The sequence below is a fragment of the Diachasmimorpha longicaudata genome, chromosome 6 (genome assembly GCF_034640455.1).
Source record: "Diachasmimorpha longicaudata isolate KC_UGA_2023 chromosome 6, iyDiaLong2, whole genome shotgun sequence".
NCBI classification, from domain to species: Eukaryota; Metazoa; Arthropoda; class Insecta; order Hymenoptera; family Braconidae; genus Diachasmimorpha; species Diachasmimorpha longicaudata.
This window is the reverse complement of record NC_087230.1, coordinates 10020444-10045173: the sequence shown is the minus strand read 5'-3', so window position 1 is coordinate 10045173 and position 24730 is coordinate 10020444. Positions and strand designations below refer to the sequence as shown.

At 39.6% G+C, this 24730-nt stretch overlaps 4 protein-coding genes across 10 annotated transcripts; all 4 read right to left on the bottom strand.

The window, feature by feature from the left end:
• Positions 1-102: 102 nt before the first annotated feature.
• On the bottom strand, positions 103-7061 carry LOC135164092 (glucose dehydrogenase [FAD, quinone]). Its single transcript, XM_064124136.1, has 7 exons — positions 6898-7061; positions 4218-4388; positions 3110-3353; positions 2697-2955; positions 2298-2558; positions 1951-2181; positions 103-1450 (listed from the first exon to the last, which is right to left on the bottom strand). The coding sequence occupies exons 2-7, from the start codon at positions 4385-4387 to the stop codon at positions 807-809; spliced, it is 1809 nt and encodes a 602-aa protein (XP_063980206.1). The 5' UTR covers position 4388; positions 6898-7061; the 3' UTR covers positions 103-806.
• A 621-nt stretch (positions 7062-7682) lies between these two features.
• LOC135163297 (uncharacterized) lies at positions 7683-11019 on the bottom strand. Its single transcript, XM_064122608.1, has 9 exons — positions 10915-11019; positions 10673-10807; positions 10492-10584; positions 10192-10356; positions 9464-9780; positions 9244-9381; positions 8800-9144; positions 8400-8709; positions 7683-8295 (listed from the first exon to the last, which is right to left on the bottom strand). The coding sequence occupies exons 1-9, from the start codon at positions 10994-10996 to the stop codon at positions 8135-8137; spliced, it is 1746 nt and encodes a 581-aa protein (XP_063978678.1). The 5' UTR covers positions 10997-11019; the 3' UTR covers positions 7683-8134.
• Positions 11020-11285: 266 nt separating this feature from the next.
• Positions 11286-16049, bottom strand: LOC135163918 (endoglucanase E-4-like). The gene is made up of 4 exons (XM_064123824.1): positions 15048-16049; positions 14217-14439; positions 13365-13643; positions 11286-12727 (listed from the first exon to the last, which is right to left on the bottom strand). Exons 1-4 carry the CDS (start codon positions 15084-15086, stop codon positions 11850-11852), a joined length of 1419 nt encoding a protein of 472 aa, XP_063979894.1. The 5' UTR covers positions 15087-16049; the 3' UTR covers positions 11286-11849.
• Positions 16050-17110: 1061 nt separating this feature from the next.
• Positions 17111-24571, bottom strand: LOC135163916 (alpha-tocopherol transfer protein-like). 7 transcript variants are annotated; one of them, XR_010299198.1, is made up of 10 exons: positions 23425-24553; positions 22377-22780; positions 22181-22313; positions 21843-22067; positions 21441-21730; positions 21102-21350; positions 20922-20975; positions 20748-20853; positions 18407-18542; positions 18189-18329 (listed from the first exon to the last, which is right to left on the bottom strand). XR_010299198.1 is itself a non-coding variant. In XM_064123821.1 (7 exons), exons 1-7 carry the CDS (start codon positions 21110-21112, stop codon positions 17200-17202), a joined length of 1089 nt encoding a protein of 362 aa, XP_063979891.1. In that variant the 5' UTR covers positions 21113-21225; the 3' UTR covers positions 17111-17199. The 7 variants fall into 7 exon arrangements, 3 of the variants coding, with proteins under 3 accessions (XP_063979891.1, XP_063979892.1, XP_063979890.1); XR_010299199.1 differs by having other exon boundaries at positions 22377-22764; XR_010299200.1 differs by having other exon boundaries at positions 24320-24553.
• Positions 24572-24730: the final 159 nt, after the last annotated feature.

The window sequence follows — 24730 nt, the reverse complement described above, 5'->3', positions numbered from 1 at the left end:
AAACGGACTTTAAGAGTCGTTGCGCGTGGCGGATGATAAAGTTCCAGCAACTTCCTAGAAATTGCCTTATCCGATCGATTATGCCCATGATATGTTGCGTTAAATCGAGTCAATGATAAACAACAAACATATTTACAAATCATGTACTGTTTATTTTATCTCTCTTATCTAATTTTTTTGTTCCTTCTAAACTTATGTGGTAACCCCACACGGAGGAACTTATTCAGTAAAAATTAGGGAACAGTTTGATTCTTATATCTATATTCAGAAGAGATTGCCTTTCAGAAGAATAGTTTCGCTCTTATCGTGTAATTCATGATTAAAAGTGATCAAGCGCACTATAGTTCAGACTAAAAAAAGATTACGCCAAGAAATTAGGTATAAAAATATTAAATAAATTAATTAAATTTTATTTAAGGTGAGAAATTACTTGTCATGACGAAATTGTCCTCGTTTTTAGGACAAGCACAGCATTTCTAGGCGGTATTTTTTTTTTTTTTTGGTGGACAATATTTCGCTCTTGAAACTTTTCCGAGTAAAGACTCAATGAACCGAAATCGGCTCTAGTTATTTTCTGCTAAGCTACTGAAATTTCCATGGAAATTTCACTGGTGGCACTTTCGGGCCATCATTTCGCGATCTACAACACTGACCGACTCTCCACGAGTATAAAAAATCCCACAAGGTCTCGATTGATATTTTTCCGCAGTGTTTTTCACATTTGCTAGTTTCGAAGAGGGCTGGTATGAGTTCCTGGAGGAGAAAAAATGAAGAGCAGTGCAGCGAGAAAAATAATCACTCATTCCTCATGAACCGATCCACGTTGTCTTGATAAAATCAGCAGCCCGTTCCCCGATCATAATAGCGGGTGCATTGGTATTCCCCGATGTAACCCTAGGCATAATACTGGTGTCAGCGACTCGCACCCCCCGGACCCCCCTCACCCTCAGTTGATTATCAACGACGGCCAGTGGATCGTTATCGGGGCCCATTTTGCAAGAACCCGCCTGATGGTTCTCCGGGGCGGTGTCGTGCTTAATAGCACACTCCCAGTATGCATCACAACCGAACTTCAAGTTCTCACAGCCCTTGACTGGGGTTTTATCGAGCTCGAAGGCGTATCGTGAGAGTGTGCGGGTTTGCGCGAGTCTTATAGAGAATTTAATACCCTCGATCAGACCGCCCACGTCGTCCGGATGAGTCAGATACTTCGGGAAGATCAGGGGCTTCGATAGCGGATTATTGTTTTTCAATCTGAGGTACCCACGACTCTTGGGGTGGAGGAGTGTTGGAATTATGTAAACACTCCTCTTTCCACCCTTTTTCTCACCCACCATTCCTGTTTCAGCGCAATCTGCTAGATATCCACCGAAGATCAATTGAATGTCCGGGTGATCGTCTTGAGGATTGGCGTATTTCGTGTTTATCATTGCTGTCACCTCCGAGATTCCTGGAAAATAGAAATGCCATTTTGCTTTTTACGTAGGTGGACTCTTAGTAAAAGTATTGAAGAGCCTGAAAATTGAGAATTTTTCTTTCTCAAATCTCAATCTTTGCAAGATTCAAATATATTTCTGCGGGAAGTGGTGAAGAATATCTTGCAAAAGAAATGCATTGAATTCAAATCGGAATAAAACACCAATTGCATCACGAAGTCACATCAGTCACGAACCACGATATTGTGCAATGCGCTTTCTCTGAGTTATTCTCACACTATACTGAAAAAGGGAATAATGGAGAAGGATGATGGGTGAGGACGGAACTGGGATGGTGATAGCTGGCTTTATGAATTTACGGTGAAGATGGAGGAGTGATTAAATCAATGTTGAAGATTAAATCTGAGCGGCTGAAGAGGATGAGTGAAATTAGCGCTCGGTAACGGAGGCCAAGAAATTTATCCGAGCGATTTTTAAGCTCCAATTCCGCTTGATTTAAATTTTCTTTTCTCACCAGTTCCTGACATGAGACCATCTCTGAACAACAAATACTCCATTGCGGTTGCCCAATTGAGAGGTGTTGTGTCAGTATCGTTGATAGTAAAGGCTAAGGCATAGGCAACGTGATTGTGAAGATTTTTCCCGACTCCGGGCAAATGTTGAACAGTTGGGACTCCGATCGACGACAGCTCGTCTCTTGGGCCAATGCCGCTGTTCAATAGAATTTGGGGAGAATTGACGGCGCCTCAAAAAAAAAAAAAAAACACACACATATATATAGTCTATTAAATTGCAGAAACAAGAACAGAAAAAAATTAATCCTGAGGAATTTTTTAATGAATTTTCCTGTGCGTTCATTACCTCCGCTGATAACGACCTCCTTGCGGACATTGACACGATGCAGTTGATCGTCGTGGACAAATTCAACTGCAACAGCCTGTTTATTCTGGTCAAACAGGATCCTCGTGGCTGTTGAATTTAGCATAACGTGGAGATTTCGACGATTACGAGCTGGTCGGAGGAATGCTCGTGATGTTGACAGTCTCGACCCATTTCTCGATGTTGTCTGGGCTATCATGAACCCGGTGTGGCTTCTACCATTCAAATCCACGGCTTTGTACCCTGCCAGAGATGATGAATCAATAGTTAGAGCGTAGAGATTTGAAAAATTAACCGGCTAATTGAGAATACGCTTTCTTCTTTGAAAGGGAAAGAGAATTTCATAACTGTGTAATCAACTGTTCCAATCAATTTGCTTACCCAGCTCTCGGCCGGCATCGACAAGGGCCCGACTGAGAGGTGGATGGTAGGGAAAATGCGTCACGGTTAATGGGCCTCCGGTTGAGTGGTAGCTGTAATCCATGTCATTGATCTGGGCATTGTCTTCACTACGTAAAAAGTATGGTAATACATCCTGGTAGGACCAGCCGGTATTGCCCAATCGCGCCCAATCGTCGTAATCTTTCCGAGATCCTCGCATGTACGTCATTCCATTCATTACACTGGTTCCACCGAGAACCTTGAAGTAAATTAAATATATCGGTAGCGGAGATCGTCAGGCTCATCAGTCCTAATTACTGTTTAAGCCATCGATAGTTGGATCAATAATACCGATATATAGATGAAATATAGTATGTAAATAAGTGGTAAATAAATAAGGAAGGGATGTTTACTTTTCCTCTCGGCCAGTAACACCTCCTACTCTCTTTATTAAGGCAGGCCTCCTCCTCAGGCTCTGTATTGTAGTTCCAATCAATGTCGCTTCCCAAGAAATTGAAGAAGAAAGAGGGAATCTGGGTACCTGTGGGCTCATCCATGCCTGCCTCCAGTAGGAGAACCGAAAAGGTCGGCTCCTCTGAGAGTCTAGCTGCCACAGTGGCACCTCCACTTCCTCCTCCGATGACAACAAAATCATAACTGTAGAAATAAGTATGGGATTGAATAATTGGAGTTCAGTAATATCTCATGTAATCAATGGAACGTAATGCATCAATTTTTCCCATCTCATTAGGAACTCAATCATCTGAAAAGTGATTTATCTGAGGAGAAATATCGAAGGGAATTCAATTCTGGACTCATTAAAAATTTTATTACTATTTATCGCTTTGCCAGTGATTATTTCCGGAGTTGAGGGAAAATCCATCTCTTTGAAGCGATTCTTCATTGTTGAAAAATCTTAACCAAAGTTTCGAATACGAGAATTCACCCTAGATATCTATTCCACGTTCCCGAACGCTCGGATATGAATACAAATTTATGTCTCTCCGTGGAATGCAGCAGGAGGGGGGGGGGGGGGGGAAGGGTTGCGATCCACGAAACCAGATTATTTATTTTTCCAATAATATTTGCGCATCACGAAGTGAAAGTCCCTGAAAGTTTGAGAATTGTAATCGCATCTGTGCACGATCTTGATTTCTTGATTGTAATTACGACATTACAAAGCCTCAGGCATATCGGGGATATTGTACCGATAGCCCCCCGGGGGAGAGTCTATTGGGCTTTTTTGCGCAATGGAAAATTAGCATTCATGATTGAAGAGGGAGAAATCACGCTTATCATCGGTTGAAATGAGATTGGGTGAAAATTATCGTGTCCAGGATTCTGATAGTCGCAAATGCCGTTTGACGTGTGCCAATAAGACATTATTTATGGGGCACATAAATGAATTTACGCTGTGCAATTACAGGAGAGAAGGGTTCAATGAAAATTTCGTTTTTTCTCCCGGAATTTCGGACGGAAAATTTGGTGAATTAATTTTTTTTACAGGGAACCTGGTGATACCTTGAGTCGACTCGGGGCGGCGGCTGCGGCCGATTGCAGGGGTCTTCCAGGTCGCACTGGCTCCTCAGGAAAACTTCCAGAAGGCCCATGAACAGCATGAAGGAAGGCCCACCGCATGTCGATGCCAGAGTAGGACCCGGCGCTGTTGTCAGTGGACATTGACAACTCATTCTGAAAATGTAAAATTAAAAAATCATTAAAATTTGAAAATTTTATTTCCAAAACCGATATTCGTCAAGGATGATTCTATAGGCTGTCATTCAATCTGGATCTGTGCCTAGAATGTTTTAATTTTTGGATCGTACACGTCAATCTGCTATGGATTTATTCAAAGACCGAGAATAATGAGTTTTTCCTAATTGTATTTTTCATCACTTAATAAACCTGTAATGACGCATTCCTATGGTTTATGTTTGCACTATTGCTTTCTACTTTACTGCCTCGACTTCTTCCTCTTTATTCCGGAGGTACGTTTAACAATGCGCGAAGGGTATAAAACGCAACATTTTTATAACACCTATTGGTCTTGTATAATGAAGTGATGTTGGATGATGTGTGCACGCGTGAGAAATATTCACCGAAAAATCTAAAGGCTAATAAACTATTTTCCAACTTACTTTCAAACAAGAATTATTACACAGAAAAAAAAATCTGTGAAATTTCATCTCTCGTCGCAAAAATTCAGCCGCATAAAATTTCCAACTTTATATATACATATATATTCGTTACGTGATTTTTTTTCGAGGTACATATGTTCGTCGTTTAATGAGTGTCCATAAAATGGGAGAAAAAAGAAATGTTATGCGACTGACGCGATGTTTTTTTTTGCTGAGCATTTATTTACGTGTTTTCCAGTACTTCCGACTGAAAATCGAGGATCGGCTGACCTCCCGGTGCGAACATTGGGACCATTTGGACAGGTCCGCGTGTTCACTCACATGGGGCTGGGTAACACCGTTACGTTCACTGACCGATGACAGTAGAGCCCCGAAGAATCATGATAATCTCGAATGGTAGATCATTAAATCTGAGTTCATCAATTTTTTTTCTATTACGACTCGTCGTTAATCATCCACGCGGGAATGAATCTCCATTGGAGATTGGGGTAATATCTCGGGTCAAGGACTTTCCATTGCTGATCAAGTTCATGTCCTGACAATACGCTGTGCATGACTCATAAAAAAATATATTGTCTTTCGAAAAATTGCAAAATCGAGTGCACTCGATAGTTGCGCATTTTACCGAGCTTGACCTTCCTATTCCCCCATGTCCCCCCCAAAAACTCATTATAATTACATGCAATCACAATTGCCAATGATTTTTTACTGGTGGTCCAAGTTTTTTCTTTGCGGGCCGACACATTATTGCGCACTCGCCGAATAAGCGAAAAAACTATCCCGAGGGTAATTGTGGTGAATTGTAAGGAGATTCAGTCCCCACACGTGCAGCCACTGCTACCACACCAGTGTCGTAAGAGTGAATACCCGGAAGAATTTTGCCGGCTAAATAAAGGAAACGCGTGCATTTTATCCTCCTTCTATTCATTCACCTCCCTTCGGTTTCTCTGTCAGTGGTTGATTTTTTTAGCCACCGTCTCAACAAGAACCGTGACGATCTTGTGAGTACTCCACGGCTATCACCAGTGATTTGAAATAAACATACTTAGCTTTATTTAACGTACGTAATTTCGACATTTCGATTAGAATTGTGAAATTCATATGCTTCCGGTGAGAGAAAAACAATTTACCATCATAATACCTTTGAAGTGTAATGAGTTGCTATTTTTTATACCACTCATTAATGAAAATTTCAATTTTCCCCGGGTAATTGGCCCATTTACATATTACGATTCAATTGACATGTATTTCTGCATAAATTCTCCCATCAGAATGTAATGACTCATTTTTATTTCCCTTTTTTCCCCTATTTCCTGCGTCATTTGTGTCTCTCACTGTTTCATGTGTGATATCCTTTGAATTATGAAGTTCTTATAAAGAATTGTCGAGAATTATGGAGAATTACTATTCACACTCGGACTCTATTCGCGCTTACGGAGTTTTTTAAAGTGCTAGTTGCATAATTGGTTGTGCGGGAGCAATGCGCTCCTCATGTCACTCCGGTACCGGCACGATTGTACAGAATGATAAAAAAATATACCTGACATGCAGTGGGAATAACCGGAGAGATCACCCTGACAATTATCACACAGGTCAGTGGGTATTAATATTTTATCAGCGTTGAAGTGGTAAAGGCTGCTTGTACAACAATTATACAACAATTCCGGTGGAATTCTTTTTGATACCTTGAAAACCTTGAAGTGATCTAGGGGGAATGTCATGGGATCTCTCCGGGCTAGTACGATTCACACGACAGGAGGTAAAATAAGGAACCATTTCCCCCTATTCATTCATCTCCCCTTAGTTTTCAGTGCTAATTCTGATGAAAGAAATTCCCAGTGTCAGGACTGAATTTTTTTCAGGCCACCAGTTTGCGCCCCTTTTCGGTACTACTGGCACAATTTATGAGAGACGCCTTAACTGTAGAATTTGTTCCAATATTATAGAAATAATTTAATTGATTGAAAAATTAGTTAAACGGTTATAATTAAAAATTACGTGAGAAGGAGTTGTAAAAGTAATGCGAACTAATAAAGGGATGGGATAGGATATGCACCGCTCACCTCGAAACAATCTCCCTCGATGAACAAACAAAAACAATGCACTGAGCAAACGAGTGGATGTTGGGGTTCTTGCGGTCCCACGGCCAGAAACCAACTAGATCCTCCTGGCGCGCACATTCTCCTTGCTCGCCAGCGGATTATTCGACAGGGGCTCCACCATCTCCTCCTCCACTTCCTCAGCCCAGGAACCAGCCACTGCTCGACACTCTAGCTTTTTCTCTGTCATCACAACCGAATGACTAGAGAAATCGAGAAATACACGGCTCCTTCTTCGTGCCATTCTTATTAATTCTGGCTTTTGTTAGGATTTAATTATTCATATTTCAGTGTTTGTGGAGGGGAAGCGGTGATTGAAGACATTCGATGAATATCGTGCACGTCTGACCTTTTCTCGTGATTATACATACTTCATAAATTTCACACGTGTACATGGACCGGAGAACCTAATAGAATGTTCTATTTGAAATGCAGAAAATATGGAATTTTCAGATTTCTAAATACTCTGTGATCATCACACATAAAAAAGGTCAAGACATTTTTTAATAATTTTTTTCAATTTTAAAATATGAACTCTTCTGTATCCAGAGAGAGAGAGAGAGAGAGAGAGAGAGAGAGAGAGAGAGTTTAGTTTAATTGTGTTAACTAGATATACTTCAGATACTAGAATTTTTTTTCGCAATGCACTGAAGTATTTCTATTCATTGTATAATTATCCTGAAAAGCGGATTTAAGGAAAAATATTGAGAATTATCCAGTTCTGCTTCAGTTTCACCACTGAACATTTAATTTGGAATTCAGATAATCATTCACAGGCACCTTTTCATAAGCCAGAAAAGATTTACAATGAATTATGGTAGCAAAGGTAAATAAAAAAAATAGATTTGGATATTTTTTCACCATTATCTCACAAATATAAAAAAATATTGATTCCATAATAATGAATAATCTTGTCCTTTCCAATACCGGTTGAAGTAATTAATGCTGCCAATAAACGGGCAGATTAATTGTAGGTGCCTATTGCAGGTAAATTCCAGCGGTGATTATTTCAACCCAGTTAGACATTATACTACAGTCTGCTCTAATTGCCCCGAATACTTGTTTCAAAAAAATTGTCAGAGTGGATGCATTGTAATGCCGTTTCTCTCTCCACTTTTTACACTTCTCTTCGACTTTCCGGAAATTTACAAAAGCATTTTTAACCCTCGTCGTGAATTTGCGGTGAAGATAATTGAGCATTTCACGGATTTGTGGTGGTTTTTGTAGTTTTATTTTGAGCCGACGGTCTGAGGTAGTAGAAATCATCAACATCGTAGGTGTGCTGATCGTATACTGATTGTGTCTGGTTCTGGTTTTCTGTACTATCAGTGTCTTCGTATTTCAAATGAATATTGCTAATTTCTAGAAGGGAATCGATAGTCATTGGTTACTTACTCAATATTTTTTCAAATAAAAATTAATATTTTGAGATTAATGTCTTATTTAATGGCAATTGATAAACTCACTTATTGGCTGATGCATGTTGTTCTCCACCCTAATGACGACTCTGGGAACAGTGTCGTTGAATTCAATCTGTCCTCCTTCGCCATAATCAACGAGGACAAAATCTGTATCATTATCACTGGAATAATCACCCGTTTGATAATCCTCAATTTTGGGAATCGTGCTCGGGGTTGGTTTTTTCTCAGCCCTCATAGTATCTGGGGATTCCTCCATGAATTTCCTAGTCTCCGGAGGTTCTTGTACGCCTTTTACTACGTGATCAATGGGGAACGATGGCAGGAGGTGTTCGACCGTCGAAACTAATTCGCTTGTCTGCAATCAAAGCCGAAGGATACGAGGAATTTTCATTAGAAAATCGCAGCTGATAAAAAATAATTTTTTATCAAAAACCGCGATTTCTACCTTGTTGATAACATTTAAATACATGTGTCGTCCTTCTCTCAATTTACTTAACAATTGATTTAATTCCACATGGCTTCTGTCAGCAGTGAAAAAATTTCTATAACGAATCTCATCTCTCAGATCAAACTCATTGTTCTCCGGATGATCATCGTTCCCTCTTAAAATATTCCAAAACGGTTTCTCCTGTTGTGTAATACTGGCAGTACTATTTCGTGGATTTAGAACTCGAAACCAGTGGTGAAAAGGCTTGTTGTGAACCGTTATTGTTCGTATCTCTTCTAGCCATTGATTATACGCCTTTTGGCCGAGAATGTCCTTCACGGAGTTTAGCCAGTGGTGAAATTCCTAAACATGGAAAATAAATCATTCATCCTCCGGAACTCATTTTCCCGGTGAGTTTCCAAAATTATGTAATTGAACAACCATTAGCAATAACTAAATTACCGTCGGATCGTATGGCAATTCGTCGGCGGTCTCTTTAACGAGGTATTTTAATGCCTGTGCATTGCTCTGGGCCCGAAAATTATCCATCCAGGGAGCTGACGAAGGTGGACGTTCTCCCCCCGGTTTAAACAACTCTATCTAAATATTTTAAAAGTCATTCGTTCAGCAATTTGACGTACTGTATTGAGAATCAATTAATTGAGCAAAATAATTGACGAACGTTTTCCATTTGCCGATAATGGATAGTTGGTACTGATGATCCATTCACTGGACTCAGTCGACCATGACACGACCGAATAACCCTGCAGTTCTCGTTTGTGCAGGGGCTTTGAACTTGATAAGCGCATTGTTGACCTGTCGGGCAGACCCAACCGTTACACTTTTCACTTGCAAGTAGTTCCTTCTCAGTCGTCGCTATGCAATCGGGTGTGTGTTGACAGAGCTGGGGTTGACAGTTTTCCGGGGGTCGACGGAGAAAGCATTCGTACTCTGACACGCAGCCCAGTGATTTGCATCTGTCCATCCACACATGGACCTCTAATTATTTAAAGTCACTTGATTTTTCAATTGAGCCTCTGGAAATTTTCCTCTACAATTGATTGTTTTTTACAGGGTTGTAAGATACTAGTTTAGTTTGAGCAAATAAAAAGTAGTAAAACGAGATGAGTTACGTTTGACTATTGACCAGTATTTGCGGAATATCTCAAAGTCTGGGGAAGACAGTGAAATTTCTATCATGACCTTTTTTATGGAACGAGTCGAGTGCTACAACAAATGTCAGTAGTAAAATTTCCCCATCCCTTTTACTCGAAGATCAGTCCACTTGTCTCGTTTTACCACTTCGCTCCTGGAATATTGGATAATAAATATGAGTGACTCTCATCTCCATTGGTGAAAGAAAAATTCATGCATAATCCCACTTGAATGGTAAAGTGAACTTCCTATGACCTTGGGTATTAGCACAACTCTTGAATAATTTGCAAGGAGGTCGAGTGCAGAGTGACTCCCTGAGGATACACCGTTGACCTGAGGCACAACGGAACCCAGCGCACGTAGCTGGACCATCGTAATACTCTTGTTCAGTAACACATCGTGCAACTCTATCGCCACAAGCTGATGATAACAGAAGATATTTTTCAATGAAACTAGCGAATTGGTGCGTTAATGAAAAAAGTTATAATAACCTCCGCTGGCAATTTAAACAATGCTAATGCGTCGGTTTGAATGCAGAAAGTTAATTCATCGTACACTGGCTCCAATTGCAGTGACGCACTCGGATAACGCATATGTGTCCCTTGGTGCACCTCACGGAGTCGCAGGATGCGGGTCCTCGGAGTAATTCTGTGTCTCGTGGAGAATTACATAAATAGACTGGTTTATTTCCACTGATGTGATAATGATGCTGTACTTTTTATTTTGTAATTCGTACCTGTACGAGTTTTTGCACAGTACAGCATACTGGGGCATGGGTAACGTTCGCATAAAAATTTTCTGTTGACACACCTTTCGTTTTTCTTACATTTGACGAAGGTACAACCACCTTTGCCCTCCATATTCCTGTGGACTGGATAAAAATATTAATTATGGATAAATTGATGGAAATTGCTGCTTTAAATTGACCGGCAATTTTCAGAGAAATCTTTAACAAGGAACTTTCAATTAATCACTTACGTCTGTATGAATTACTGAGCGACGTGTGGTAGATTAAAATTAACACAATTAAAATACGCCTAATCCGCCGATATGAATGCATTATCGATGGGAACGTGCGATACGTGTGAGCTATGAAAAACGAATGAGAATGAAATGTAAATTGATATATGGAGTTTTCATAATCGGATACTCCGGACATCACGAATCCACAATGGAGTTTCATTACCATTGTCTACACCGAGGAAATTGACAAATTCTCAAATAAGTCTTGTTGCCAGAACATTTTCTTTTTTGAGGAACTTATTTTCGTTGATAATCGAACTCAAAATTCAATTTTTTAAAAACTGGGGTGACCTTATATTCCAGACATGAAAGAAAACAAATTGACACGTGAGGAATAGATTCATTTTATTTTAAACTCATGCATACAGAGTTCAATTACATGTACGACTGCTCTCCAATTTCCCATTTATTTGAGCTAATTGACAAAATCGTAACAAATTAATATCATCAATCATTCACTCGTTTAATATTTTTTAAATAATATAATACACAGCCAGTAGCGAAGAAATATCATCTAAGTTTCTAAAACCTTAATTGATCGTGTACACGTGTCACTGGTGAATAAGAAAATCTGATCAATGAAAAATGACAACTACTGTTATCTGAATATTCTTAAAATATTTCATGCTCGAAGCGTACAAATACACTCCATTTTTCGCCCCGGGACTTCATAAAATAACCTGTTACCCATGTGGAAAAATATGCGTGACACTTGATCGATGTCGCATATTTTTCCTTTTCAAAACATGTAGCACTTGCCACGTATTTTTTTTTTTCGTTTGAATACACTCACATGACAGATGAAAAAATTAAATAAAAAAATTCTAATGCGTTCGTTACGGATTCCTATTGGCAATTTTAATCTATTCTCTAATAAATTCTAAAAAATTTCATTTACTCTTCTTAACGTGAAGTTGCAAAAGTCCGGCGAGTGCACTGGTAAATCCGGCGTTATAGTCAAGCGTAACCTCGGTGTACACATAATCCTCCCGGCGATCCCGAAACTTATCAGCCTCATCGGGCCCTGAAACGAGGGCGCCATAGAGTACCTGTGGATTAGGAGCGTCGCGGTCAAACTCAGACCAACCACACTGGGTAGGTAAACTGGGACAACTTGAGGCAGCATGATGAGGCTGTTGTGGAGGATTAATTCCCCATCCAACAACATAACTTCTGCCTCCACCACCGAGCATATAATGAATCTGTTGCCTGGCGAACTCTCGATACTCTCCGGAATCGCCGATTTCTGGCGAGTCGGCAGCCTCCAGGCAGATGAAAGCGACATTGGCAGCATGGCAGAGAGTTCCAAATTTGTCAATGTAGAGAAGACCCTTTGGGGTGCGTTTTTGATGTCTAGAGGAAAAATCGCAAAAGGCACGAGCTGCATTCTGATACTCAGACTGTCCAGTGAGCTGTGCCAGGAGGACCTGAACACCGGCGACTTTTTTATTGTAAAAAAATTCATTGGGCCGTTCTTTCAAGTGAAAATGGTGATAATGATGCTCGGCGTCCTCTAGGTATCGTCTGTCATTGGTGGCTTTGAATAGCCAAGAGGAGGCCCAGGCCAGTTCGTCACCGTAATCGGTGCTCTCGTAGAACTGCGCTGCATTTCTTATCGACTCGTGGTAAAGCCCACGATAGGTGTTGGCGAATTTATAGAGCTCACGGGCATGACGGAGACACTCAGCACTGTACGAGGGATCAATTGTCTTGAAGACAATGCTGGTGGCTGCCAGGGCCGCCGATGTTTCTCCCGCTAGATCTGAACCTGTAGAAAGAATGAAAGATTCTATTGTTCATTAAAGCTTTTCAATTAATTCCGTTCAATCGAAGTCATTATCAAATTTTCACGCAACTGGTTATCCCTTTGGCAATAGTTTATGCAGTTCTGTAATTGATAGTTGACATGTGCCTAGTTTGACACAGTATTAGGGTTGAACAGAAAAAGTCAAACAGTCATACTGCACTGTACACTCTAAAAGGCAAGAGAAACGACGTAACTGCCGGTTAATTAATATTTCAAGACAGTTGCTGGGTGGAGGACGTGCACTGTCACTGGAATACAAAATCGAACTGCCTATGGCTACCACTTGCACATTGTACATTCCACAGATTTTATAATTTCCGGATGAGACGAGGGCTTTTAATCCATTTGAAAACTGCTAAAACAATTTATCGTAAAAAGTCAGAGGTGAAACGTTCCTTTGAGACTTTTCAATAGTAACTTGTTGCAAGAGAACCGTCGTGAGAATAAAATCATATTAAAAAAATGTATTTCATCCATATTATTGCCACCGAGGGGAAAAATATATTTTGACCTGACCTAAATTACGCAAATATAGGATAGCATTCACTTTTTAACAATTTTTCCATCGACCTTCAGTAGTCGTTGGCTGATACTCTACCCGGATGATCCGCATCGATTTTAAATGCCGGTCTCGTTGTATTGAGCTCTTCTGGTCTACCCCAGAACGTGTGATCGAGTGAGAAATCCCCTACTTGGCCGTAAAAGACAACTTCACTGACGTGACACTTGATGAAGTAATCGGTGGCCCACTTTATTGATTTGCGAACTTCATCGAGTTGACCCGCAGCTTCGTACGCCTCTGGCCAGCTGACAGCACCCCAGGCAAGTAGAGTAGTTGTCGATGCCATGGTAAAGCCAAATTTCACAAAGTCTCCAGCTGACAATTGTAAAATGATATATTCAAGAAAAATCCTTCAAATAAATTAATGAATTAATTAATATAAAACTAAAAATGTCTCCGAAAGTACATTAATATTTTCAAAGCTGATCTGGCGCCTCATTGACTCAGTATTGATTGAAGTATAAAGAAAAAGTTATCCCGTAAGCTACACAGAATAAAACACAAGTATGATCATGAGATTGTTACGAGAACCACAACCGCCTGCCTTCACATAATGTCTCATAAAAATGGTTAAGCCAATTCCGTATTTTTTTTATTGTGCCTGCGGGAAACTTTTCCGTCGTTGCATAGTTTTGTAATTGTCTATCTTGAGTCTAAATAAACATTGTAATAAAAATGAGGTCGGCATTCCCGAAACTGACGACTCCTTATATCATACACTCGATCATATTGCATCACTCTCACTCTCTACATACTTCAGTTAAGCATATGTCAGGCTGACGATGCTGAATGCAATTGACCCAATCTGGGGCATAACACTTTTCCAAATTTATTTTCAACACAATTCCCGACTGAGATATTCAATCACTTGAATAATACTCGAATTACCATCGTAATAACCCCCTGTGAGGTCCTCCCCATTGAGTCCCCGATCGTCGAGTGCAGAATTCCCGCGCCAGGGAATTCTGTTATCTCTCGGCAATTGACCAGATCTCTGGGCCTCATAGAACATCAATGACAGCTCCAATACCTTTGCGTAATCGCGATCGCTTTCCAGTGGTTTAACATTTGGTGCAGCCGAGCTCTGAGTCACTAACGGCACACCTAGAGACTAGAAAAAAAAATCAGTGCTTCACAATTTGTTTACCAATTGCATTTTTTGTAATTTTCTGTGTCCAATCATGTGAAAATCTTCCCCTCTCTCATGTCCTGGTAATTTCCACCGTTCAACATAATTATCCTCGCCCCCATAAAGAATAAAAATTTCTGTTTGCCGAAGCCCACTGAATAAATTCCTCACCCCATTGAGAACAATGCAAACCCCTCGAAAGCGGTGAAAACCCAAAGGGAAATAAAACTCAGTACATATTTGCTACGAGTATTGACGCATGTCACACGGAAATTACGCGTGCATTGAACTCGAGAAATTTTCTCAGAACGTAGAAAGATATCTACCATAAGAAGACTCGTGTAAACCTCGACATCAAATAAACTTCAATATACTTTTCTCAAGATCCCCTCGCATCGTCTGCCCATCACCAGTGAAATCGAGATAAAAAAATATAAATCGCATTTACCGAGAGACACGAGTTCATCCAGTAAACGTCGAATGTAATGCCCGAGTCAGTTGTATTTTCTGTCAGTCACGATTTATTCATGAATTTAATGGTCATGAATGGTGAAAATTTTCCGAGGTAAAAAAATATAAATGCCATTTACCAAGAGACAGGAGAAGTGAATCCAGCAAACGTTGAACATGATGTCCTGACCAGCAGTGTTTCCTGCCACTCACGAGGATAATAACCACGTCGATTTATCGAGCACGATTCCATCCATTCCGTCTGAGCTGCACGAGACTTCTGAACTTCTCACCGCCGTTAACAGGTGCATTTCAGGGAAATACCTATTAGCTTAATCTGACTCTCCATAGTTTCCTTCAATTTTTCACACTGACCGTATCACTGCACCACTATTTCTATCCTTTTTACTTTGAAAGAGAAGTACTCTGTGGTGTAAACCCGAAGGCCATGAACGCCCGTCTGGTAATATCACTTGCGTGCAAGAAAATTACCAATTCACTTTGGAAATAATTGTTGAGGTGGATGATACACCGATGGAATCCAATGTTTGCACGTTTGTGGAGAGAAAAAATCACCTTTCCGATATCTTGGGAATGCGTGTGACGATATATTCAGAGAGATTATGAGAGTCTCTCCGGTGATTTTAGTGGATTTATCAGTGGATGTACCTCAACTCTTCAATTACCCGCATTTTCATAAAAAAATAATTTATAAAAACTATATATGAGAGGTATATTTCATGTATTTAAAAAATAAATTCACCCCAATTGAAACATTTTTTTTCTAATGAGAAACTATAAATTGCTCAACTGCAATAAATAGTTATTATTCTTGATCAGAATTATTATCACTCGGGCTGAGATATTAATTAAGTATAATTTATCATGAATAATAGATATTTGAACTTATTTTTACAGTTGAATTTTGAATTTGCCGGGTGTATTGTTATTTCACTGTTCACTATTCAACAACTGACGAGGGATTGGACTGAGTGGGATCGAGGAGACAGCGTACGATTTCTGCAGAGCTCTGTGGTCTCGCGAATCGCACGGATGAACCATGCGGTGTGTATTTACCACCACCAGACAATGTGCAAGAGGAAGGGAGTCAAATCTTACGAGGTGGGTTTATAATTATTCTGTAATGAGTCGGGTATGACGTGTGGATTTGTCGGATGGTGGGAGACAACTGGAAGATTTATGGAGTGTCGATTGAATTCATTATCGGGACGATCACTTATTGTATTTGTTACTGTCATCGGTGGATATTTTTTATACCAACAAAAATTATATTTGCCACGTAAATTTATTTATAGCAAATAACACGGATGGGGCTCACTTATGAATGCATTCACATATGTAACTTTTTCCACTAAATGACTTGTTAGGTATTCCCAATAATTATTAAATGCGAACTCTCGCTTTTCAGAATTAATTATTTTCAAGCAATTTCCTTCTTTGATTCTGTAAGTGTCGTCATTAACGACGATTCCGGAGTATGAATGGAAAATCATCGGTAAAGATCGATTGAGTATTGAATGACGAGTAATTATTGTCGCCAATTGGCTCGTTTGAACGAATACGTGTTATTGGATTATCAATTATCGGTATTTTAAGTGGTTCACACAACAAGTTTGCTAACGACTAGAGCTGTTACTCCTTTAATTATAATTCCTGTGAAACGATTGGGTCCGAAAAATTCTTCCCGAAATTTCGCAAACGACCTCAGTCATCCAGTACAGATGTTAAATCCATAGTTTCATAATCCATTATTTTCCGGTAATTTCCTTCTCTGATTTTGCAAGCGTTGTCATTAGTGGCTATTCTCCGTTGTGAATGGAAAATTATTGCGATAGATCGATGGAGCATTGAATGAAGGGTAATTATTGTCCTTAATTGATTCTGTTTGCGTAATGCATTCTCTGATGGAATGCTCAATCAAATGGTCCATTAGACAATAAAGAATTTCTCAGAATTCTCGATTCTGAATTTCGGGAACAGCCAGCATCAGCAATAGCTGTCAATGGCGCAATGGATTTAATTAAAAGGGAAAAGCAGCTCTCAATTCACTCACTAAGGTCACCACTTTCACTCACATTCATGAAAGAAATACCTCATTGCGATTGAACTCGACAGTGGACACAGATATTTAAACCGCAGAGCTTTGGATTTTGCATGTGATAAATAAAATGAGAGTGCAGTGTATTTTAAGAAATATAAAAACGATTTATGGTTTGAATTTTTTTGTTTACATCACGTCTAATAGATACTCTATTATTGCTGGGTAAGTGTTCAATCGAATGAGAGTTGACGGAATGATCCATCGATGCCGAATAAATCGTCCTGAGTCTTTGGCGTGCCGAGTCGCAATGCTTCGTTAGATTTAACAGCCTCTTGTTCCTTAAACCATGGCCGGTAGTCCTCTAATTTCTTCATCCAAGTTTCTATTGATAAGAAGAGAAACATCACATCAGACAAATATTAATAATAAGATGGAATTAAACTTTCCTCAAATATTCCCCAATGATTAATAAAATTTCCTATGCAAAAAGCTGAGAAAGAGAGATGATAATTACTGTTGATGGTAATAATAGATCCAGCGTCGCCCCCATACTCCGTGGGTAGAATTTCCCTCGGTATGTAATCATAGAGAGTGTTAATATCGCTGTGCATGAAGATACGGTTCCTAATTTTCTCCTTGAGGAAAGGCTTGACGAAATTAACGATTGAATCTACCAAGGGGCTGACATTAATAACGTGAATCTCCTTGAGCTTTACCGGATAAGCCTCCTGTACACAAACGAGAAATTTCTTAACAAGACTAGGCGTGAACTTGGCAAAGTGCGAGGCTGTGGCAACAGCTGCATCGAGGATGTATACGTCTCCAGCTACGCCAACGAGCTCCTCCTTCAGACGTACGTCTCCTATCATCATCACCAGTTTCATGGCCTCGGCGACGTTGGGAGTTGGGAGATTCTTGTCTAATCCGCGCATTACAATCACACGACGACCGTTCTTTGTGAGACCAGGAAGTGGCGGAATTTGACTGTTGAGATGAATTTCAATTAATATTTAACCATTAATTTTATAAAGAAAAATTCTTAAAGTACAAAATCATTAGAACAGTCACCTGAATTTTTTTAAACTTTTCTGATATTGAACACATCGAATTTTATTGCATTCGAATTATTCTATAGAAGTTTTTCTAATGGAACTTTCAAATAAAAATATCATCAGAATGAAGGTAAGAGAGTATACTAACATAAGCGTTGCGAGGTCCCTCATGTCGGGACTCGTGATGTCGCGATTGCTGAAAAACTCTGGGACTGCTGCTCTCATAGTAAAATACATGTCTAATTTTTTTTTACATTTCTCCAAAGAAAATTTACAGCCCCTCAAGAATGTCATTAGTCTATAGTCATCTGTAAAAATTAAATATAACTTTTATTAAATTTTTATATGGATGCAATTGATATCCTAATGAAGATGGCAATGTTACCAAAAGAATCAGGCAGATGCGGCTGTTTTTTCAACCACTCTTTTATAATCTCTACATCTTTGTCTCTTGTCTCCACATTCTCATTCAGCTCAACCCTGATGAGCTTGGACATTTCTTCAGTCGGTTGTATTAGCATCTGAAAATTCATCAAAAAAATTGACTTTTAGCATTATGCAGAGTCAATAAAATTTCTTATATCGCAATACATGATGTAACACGAACTATTGATGAATAAAAAAACGAGGATCATTCTGCAATAATAAACATCGATATTTGCCCAGATCGAAAACCTGATTAGAATTTTGATCTGTTTTTTCAACAATCAATTATAATCATTCCACGAAGGTAGAATCATTATCACCTGCGTCACGGTGCATAAATGATCCATCAATTAAATCGATTAAGACGGTTTTTTTGAATTTTTTTTACTGACATAAAACAGCAGACAGGAAAAACATGTCATAACGAACAACTTGTGAATTTCGGCGAAACGATTCAACTACATTTTTTCTCATATTTTTTATATTAAATCGAACGTTTGAAAAGAGAATTCGAATATATATTTTCAAAAATAAATTTTTACTTGTGGGGTAATCAACCTGAGGTGACCTAAACGCTCGTACCTGGTATTTATCTTGCGAAATAATTACACAATGGATGAATGACTGGGAGAGGAATAACAAAAACGGACATATTCGGAATTTAAACTCTGTATTAAAGAGATTTATTTTCTTTAAAAAAATTCATGATGACCGAGTCTACGGAGCTCGAGTTGAACTTTCACTTACTTCTTCGCTGACTCGACTGACAAATTGGCGAAAATTCTTAAAGGTGAGCCAGGAAAAAGTGATTATCTTGAAAAAGTAATTAATGACTGATTGTCACCCCTTCGGTTTCTGAATTGACAGCTCTAAATTTAACCGATAAATGCACGTGATATTGCACATTTTCAGATTAATCACGATTTCAGAGGTGAAACAGTTCGCTGAGATCAAGGCGCTGAGTGCAGTGAAAGTTTCGATGGGTTACGACAGACCGTCTGGTGGAGGAAATTTTATGATCAAATTCGTAAAGTGGAGGCTGTGGCTATTTGACAATTGATTGCGTTAAATTTTGCAATAATGACGTTTGTTTTTTTCTCAACGTTAGCAATCACAATCCTGCGAGTAAATTCAACGGTTAAAATTTAATTTGAGAAAACAATTTATCTCAAAATATATGTGATGAAACATTGTTACCTTGATAATTCGATATTTCCTTTATCCGATGAAAACTGAGGACGGCAACTCAATCAGTCACTATTGAATTGAATCAAAGCCAAGATTGAAGCCTCTATTGTGGGTCCGGCTGCAGTTATCCCGGAAGACCTCACGAAAAACTAATCCCCTACGTTTTTTTAACAAAATATTCAAACCAAACACTGAACGCACACAGTCCAAAGAGATGGAGAACGTTTTGCGGAGTGGGAACGATCCAACGTGGACCGGTTCTCCTTATATTTCATTTTGCATCCCCACTACAATCGCACTACAATCCCCTCCAACAATGTTTACCTAAATGCGATTGTTACGATCGAATTGCTACAATCTTCAAAAAAAAAAAAAAATACGATATATTTTTTTACCGCAACAGCAACTCTTTCTTTTCGCGTTGTCAGGCGCGACCTTCCATGGTTTACCTTCCCTATCCACTAAAAAAAAGAGCTTCACGCCCTTCCCATAAAAGCTGACCAATTATCAGTGACTCACATAGGAAGCTGAAAAAAAAAAATCTCCCCACCAGCAGCAAAAAATTGTACATACATTAATCCAGGTAGACATTAAAAACAGGATTACGATAATCTCGGCAAATCGTGACGAAAGTCACTCTCATGTCTCATGAGGCACAACGTAAAATTTTTCGTAACATTAGCTATCCCTCGGAATGATAATTGTCTTTGTGAGTTGTAACGTGGAAAAAATGGAAAAATTTCTACCGCATGTCAGTGCATCGAGCGTTGCACGGGGCAATTTACCATCCAGGATGCCAATGATTGTCGTCGTGCATGCGGGACGACCTTAATTAGGTCGAGAACAGTAATCCAAGATATTGCGAAGGTGAATGAAGCCTTGCCTTTTCCCTTTTTATTCGCAACCGAAAGTTTTTCATATCAGCACGATTTCTCGGCAAACGAGCAGAAAATCCCCTCTGACTATCCCCCTCCCTCACGGATTGTCAATAATGAAATTAATAACAGTACAGCAATAACAAATTTGACGCTTTATTAATTAATATCCACGACTTTATAATTTAAAAATTGAAATAATAAGAAAAGTGAAGCCAAGCCAATGGAGGATATTACCCTGGAGGTCTGGAGCAGATGCAGACGAATCTGATCGTGGTTCAGGTAGAAATTCGGAAGTTGGCTCCTCACTGGAGGTGCACTCAGTCTCGGGGTTCCCCTCACTCTGAGCAACAAAATTTCAAAGTTTAATACGATTCCCTCCGCCCGGTTTAATTCGTTTCATGAACTCACTGAGCTCGTTTCCGATGAGATTTCCGGTGGATTCTCGTCAACAGTCTCAGACATCTGATAATAAGAATCTCAGTTTTATTCGAGTCATTCGGAAATAAATAATGAACTTTGGCGCGCAAGAGAGAGAGAGAGAGAGAGACAAAGGAAAGAGAGACGTGCGGTTTTTGATCAGGGTTTCACCTCATCCTCATCGTCAGAACGCGCGACTCGTCTCTTTGGAGTTTCGTACGGTGAGAGGGCCAGCGGAGGTCGATTCTGGTGAATTTCACGTGGATTTTCAAGAGTTGATTTTATGACCTTTGGAATATCGTAGAGTGCGCGGGTTTTATTGATGACACCTGAACCAGGGCCACTTGTAAAAAGTGGAATGACTCTGTCGTCGTTGCCAGGTAGAGCGGTTAAGATCAGCAGAGTCTCATTGGCAGACATCTGACAAATTAAATAATTCTGATACTTTGAAAAATTCCATTTTGCATTTTGAAATCGCAAAAAATAATTAAAAATAGAATGTGAGAGTACCGTTTGCCGAAGTAGCTCGGAAATTTCGATTAATTCTTGGCTGGTGGCCACAGCAATCAGTAAATACCCATTCTCCGACGGAATGGTCTCTAAATCTCGTAGAGTATTTGCCACGATGTCTGTAACACCCGACGAATGTTTGGGGAATTTATCAGGAAAAATTCCCGACGGGGGGCCCTCTCCGTCATTCACCCCAAAAGTTCCATGGAGTGAGTCCAAAAAAGTTTGAAAAACTGTGAATCTGATTCTCGAGATGAGGTCGAGGAAGTCCCAGGGTTCTTCATTCACCTCTATCGTTATGACAAAAAAGAAGGAAATAGACAATGAACGACACCGAGCCGTCGTGGGTTTTTCCATTCAGGAGCACACATTATTAATGCAGAGAGTAATAAAATTGTTTACCTCCTTCGGTAGAATATGGGTTGAAAGTCAAGGGGATCCCCACTCGAGACTGATTTACGTTGGCAGGGGAATTATCGACAGAGTAATTATCTGACTTTGTCGATGGCTCGGGAAAGCGCAGAGGTATTTTCTCGGGTTTGTTGTTGAATATTTTGGGGGGAGGAAACGCCGAATTTTCGAAGTGAAATACCGAGGGTAATGTGAAATTTCCTCCGGAGATTGTACCTGTAATTAATTTTGTCATCATGCTGTGGAAATCGCCAATTTTTTAGGCACATGAATTTGTTACAACAAATTCTTCACCTGTATTAATTCTCTTTAAATAATTCTGATATTACCAATACTCATGTGTTTAGTTTGTCTCGCCCAAAGTAGTAGGTCGTTGATACTGTCCTTCAGCATCTCCTTCCACTCGCAATTAATTTTTCTGCTCCCCGAGACATTGCCCAATGAAACTTGCTCGGAACATTTCTATTATAAAGCCAAAAGGACGATATAAGAGTCCAGCGGAACTATTATTCAAGACAAATGTACCTGTAGAACGCCTTCAGTGAGAAGAGTCGCGTTATCCTTGAACTTCAGCCATTGATCATAGCTCTCGACGCCCTCCAGCAGCACGAGAATCACGTTTCTGGGCGTTTTTTCAGTTTGATTTTCATGTATGTCGCTTAAATCCTTAACATATGGAACTATTGGGGGCTTCTTCACGTCCTCATGTGGTTTTGCCGGAAAGAGGAGGTGATGCAGCAAAGATTCATGAGCATTCACATGTTTTCTATACCTCTCCCTTTCGACATTACGATGGATTTTCGCTGCTGATTTTGTACTATTGTCAATACCATCAGCAGAAGCGTTATGATCCCCTTCGCAGTGAACCAGGGATGAGATGAGGATCGACAGGACGATGAAAATCCTCATTGTACTTATTTGGGGGAAGTCTAATTAGGCCAAAATGGAGAAAGAATTTTTTTTTCTTGATGAAATCAATTTTTCATCTCCACAGAAGTACTCATGATATTTTATGCCCAAGGCACGTCTTCCCTCGCAGCTAATCAATTTCCATAATTTCATAATTGAAATAAATTATCCAAAAATGCCCTGACTGGTAAATTTCCTGAATTTGGAACCCCCCAAAACGCCTGACTGTAAAATATTCATCAACTCATAACTGCGCCAAGAAGATAAGATCGATACTTAACTTAACCCAATAACCCAAGACTCATTAAATAAATAAACTTTGACATTGAGACCTCCCGTCACTCCCTTATTCCTTAACTTATCGTCGTATTCACGTACAAAGCTAGCATCCATCTTTCTGAATGATTAATACCAAAAAACGACAAAACCTAACTACAGGGACATGATCCAGCTAATTTCCAAATCGATCTACAAAGGTTCCACGTACAGCTCTAATGAATTGTGGTAGTGAAAAAAAAATGAAAATTTCTCCGTTTTAAACTTGGCTTAATTGATGGAACATTGAAGGGGACATAAAGCCAAGGTTTTCTACCCCTATTGTCATTAGTCATCTATTGAATTTGAAACTTGAAAACTCTAGTGCATTGAGTACATTGTAATCTACCTTGAGCAGTTTTCCTCAGAGTCTCTCTACCGCTAATTCACTCCAATTTCTCTCAATATTTGTCTTCAACTTTCTAGTGGTCCCCCAGAAAATCCACAGACTTCAGGCACATTCTTTGCTAAACAAAAACCTTTCGCGCAAACATTCGTCTCTGGGGTGACGATAAACAATGGAAATGCGAGAGAATTCTCATCGTTTGGCTTCCACTGAGTGAAGAGTCAGGGAGCGATTAATCCATTATTAATCCGTGGAGCTGAATTTTAATTTAATGATCTTACGAATCCCCTATTGCGAACAGTTGCGTATTTTTTACTGGATCTTTCTTATCGTCCATCTTCTCGATTTTGCCAGTAATTTTCCACCAACTTTTCCCACCGCGGCCAATGAGGAATACAACATAGTCAATAACATAAAGTCGCTGAGCTTGAAATTACTGAATTATAGAGAACTCTATCATCGTTCCCGGGTATTCATAAACTTGCGTCAATATTTAGTCGGTGACATATTTAACCGGCAGTGCATGCACGTCGCTCTATTTTCAATTCATCAACAAGAAATTTTCTGTATATATTGATTGGTCTGACGTTGTTGAAAAACTTGAAACTAAATGGAATATGCCCAGGGCGAGTGATAGATCGAAATTACAAAGCTTAATGGACAGAGAACGGCTGACATGTCGATATGTCAGACTTCATTAACATTCAATTAATCGAGAAACACTTTCATTTCTCCCAGTCCAACGAATATTTGCAAAAGAGTGCGATTCTCATAAAATGAAATGAGGAAAATTTGATAAATTGCATTGTTGTATTTGTTGCATTGGTGTGTTTGTGTTGTATATTTCAGGCTTCTTCAGAAAAAATTTGAGAATTTCTCAGTCTTTATTACCACTCACCGTAGAAGCCCCCGTGGGCAATAATGTCAGTTCTTCCGATAGTTGCCTTTTTTTTATGTCTTCCTTGAATATTTCATTGCAATCCCCCGTTGGCCATAAACATGTAGTTAGTGCCGCTAGAATGAAAAAAAATATATATACACGCGTACAAACAAACACCCGAGGAGTTGATCCAGAAGCGAGAAAGCGTGTGGAATGGCATCGATACCCCAACTTTTCGTCTGATAAATTATGAAGGAAGATTATAGCCGGTGAAGTAAAGCCAACGGGCGTGTGGCAAGCGAGAAGAGGCCCTCACCGGGCGGCATCTAGGCCTTCCACTGGGCATCCTCAACGTCTGCGCATAAAAAACCCATCATCCTATTCGTCCACGTTGGGTATAATAACGGGGTGGGGGGCACAAATATTGCT

Bases quoted from the DNA above. Each gene is read 5' to 3' on its own strand.
- LOC135164092 (XM_064124136.1), bottom strand. From the start codon at position 4,387: ATGAGTTGTCAATGTCCACTGACAACAGCGCCGGGTCCTACTCTGGCA. The intron at 2,956-3,109 runs GTAAACATCCCT...ATTTACTTCAAG, and splicing joins GTTACTGGCCGAGAGGAAAA to GTTCTCGGTGGAACCAGTGT. The intron at 2,559-2,696 runs GTAAGCAAATTG...CATCTCTGGCAG, and splicing joins CGATGCCGGCCGAGAGCTGG to GGTACAAAGCCGTGGATTTG.
- LOC135163297 (XM_064122608.1), bottom strand. From the start codon at position 10,996: ATGCATTCATATCGGCGGATTAGGCGTATTTTAATTGTGTTAATTTTA. The intron at 10,808-10,914 runs GTAAGTGATTAA...ATTTTTATCCAG, and splicing joins GCTCAGTAATTCATACAGAC to TCCACAGGAATATGGAGGGC. The intron at 10,357-10,491 runs GTACGATGAATT...TGTTATCATCAG, and splicing joins TCACTGCAATTGGAGCCAGT to CTTGTGGCGATAGAGTTGCA.
- LOC135163918 (XM_064123824.1), bottom strand. From the start codon at position 15,086: ATGTTCAACGTTTGCTGGATTCACTTCTCCTGTCTCTTG. The intron at 14,440-15,047 runs GTAAATGGCATT...TTTTTTTTCTAG, and splicing joins TTCACTTCTCCTGTCTCTTG to TCTCTAGGTGTGCCGTTAGT. The intron at 13,644-14,216 runs GTAATTCGAGTA...TACAATTGTCAG, and splicing joins CACAGGGGGTTATTACGATG to CTGGAGACTTTGTGAAATTT.
- LOC135163916 (XM_064123820.1), bottom strand. From the start codon at position 22,760: ATGAGGATTTTCATCGTCCTGTCGATCCTCATCTCATCCCTGGTTCAC. The intron at 22,314-22,376 runs GTACATTTGTCT...GCTTTATAATAG, and splicing joins TCACTGAAGGCGTTCTACAG to AAATGTTCCGAGCAAGTTTC. The intron at 22,068-22,180 runs GTAATATCAGAA...AATTAATTACAG, and splicing joins AACTAAACACATGAGTATTG to GTACAATCTCCGGAGGAAAT.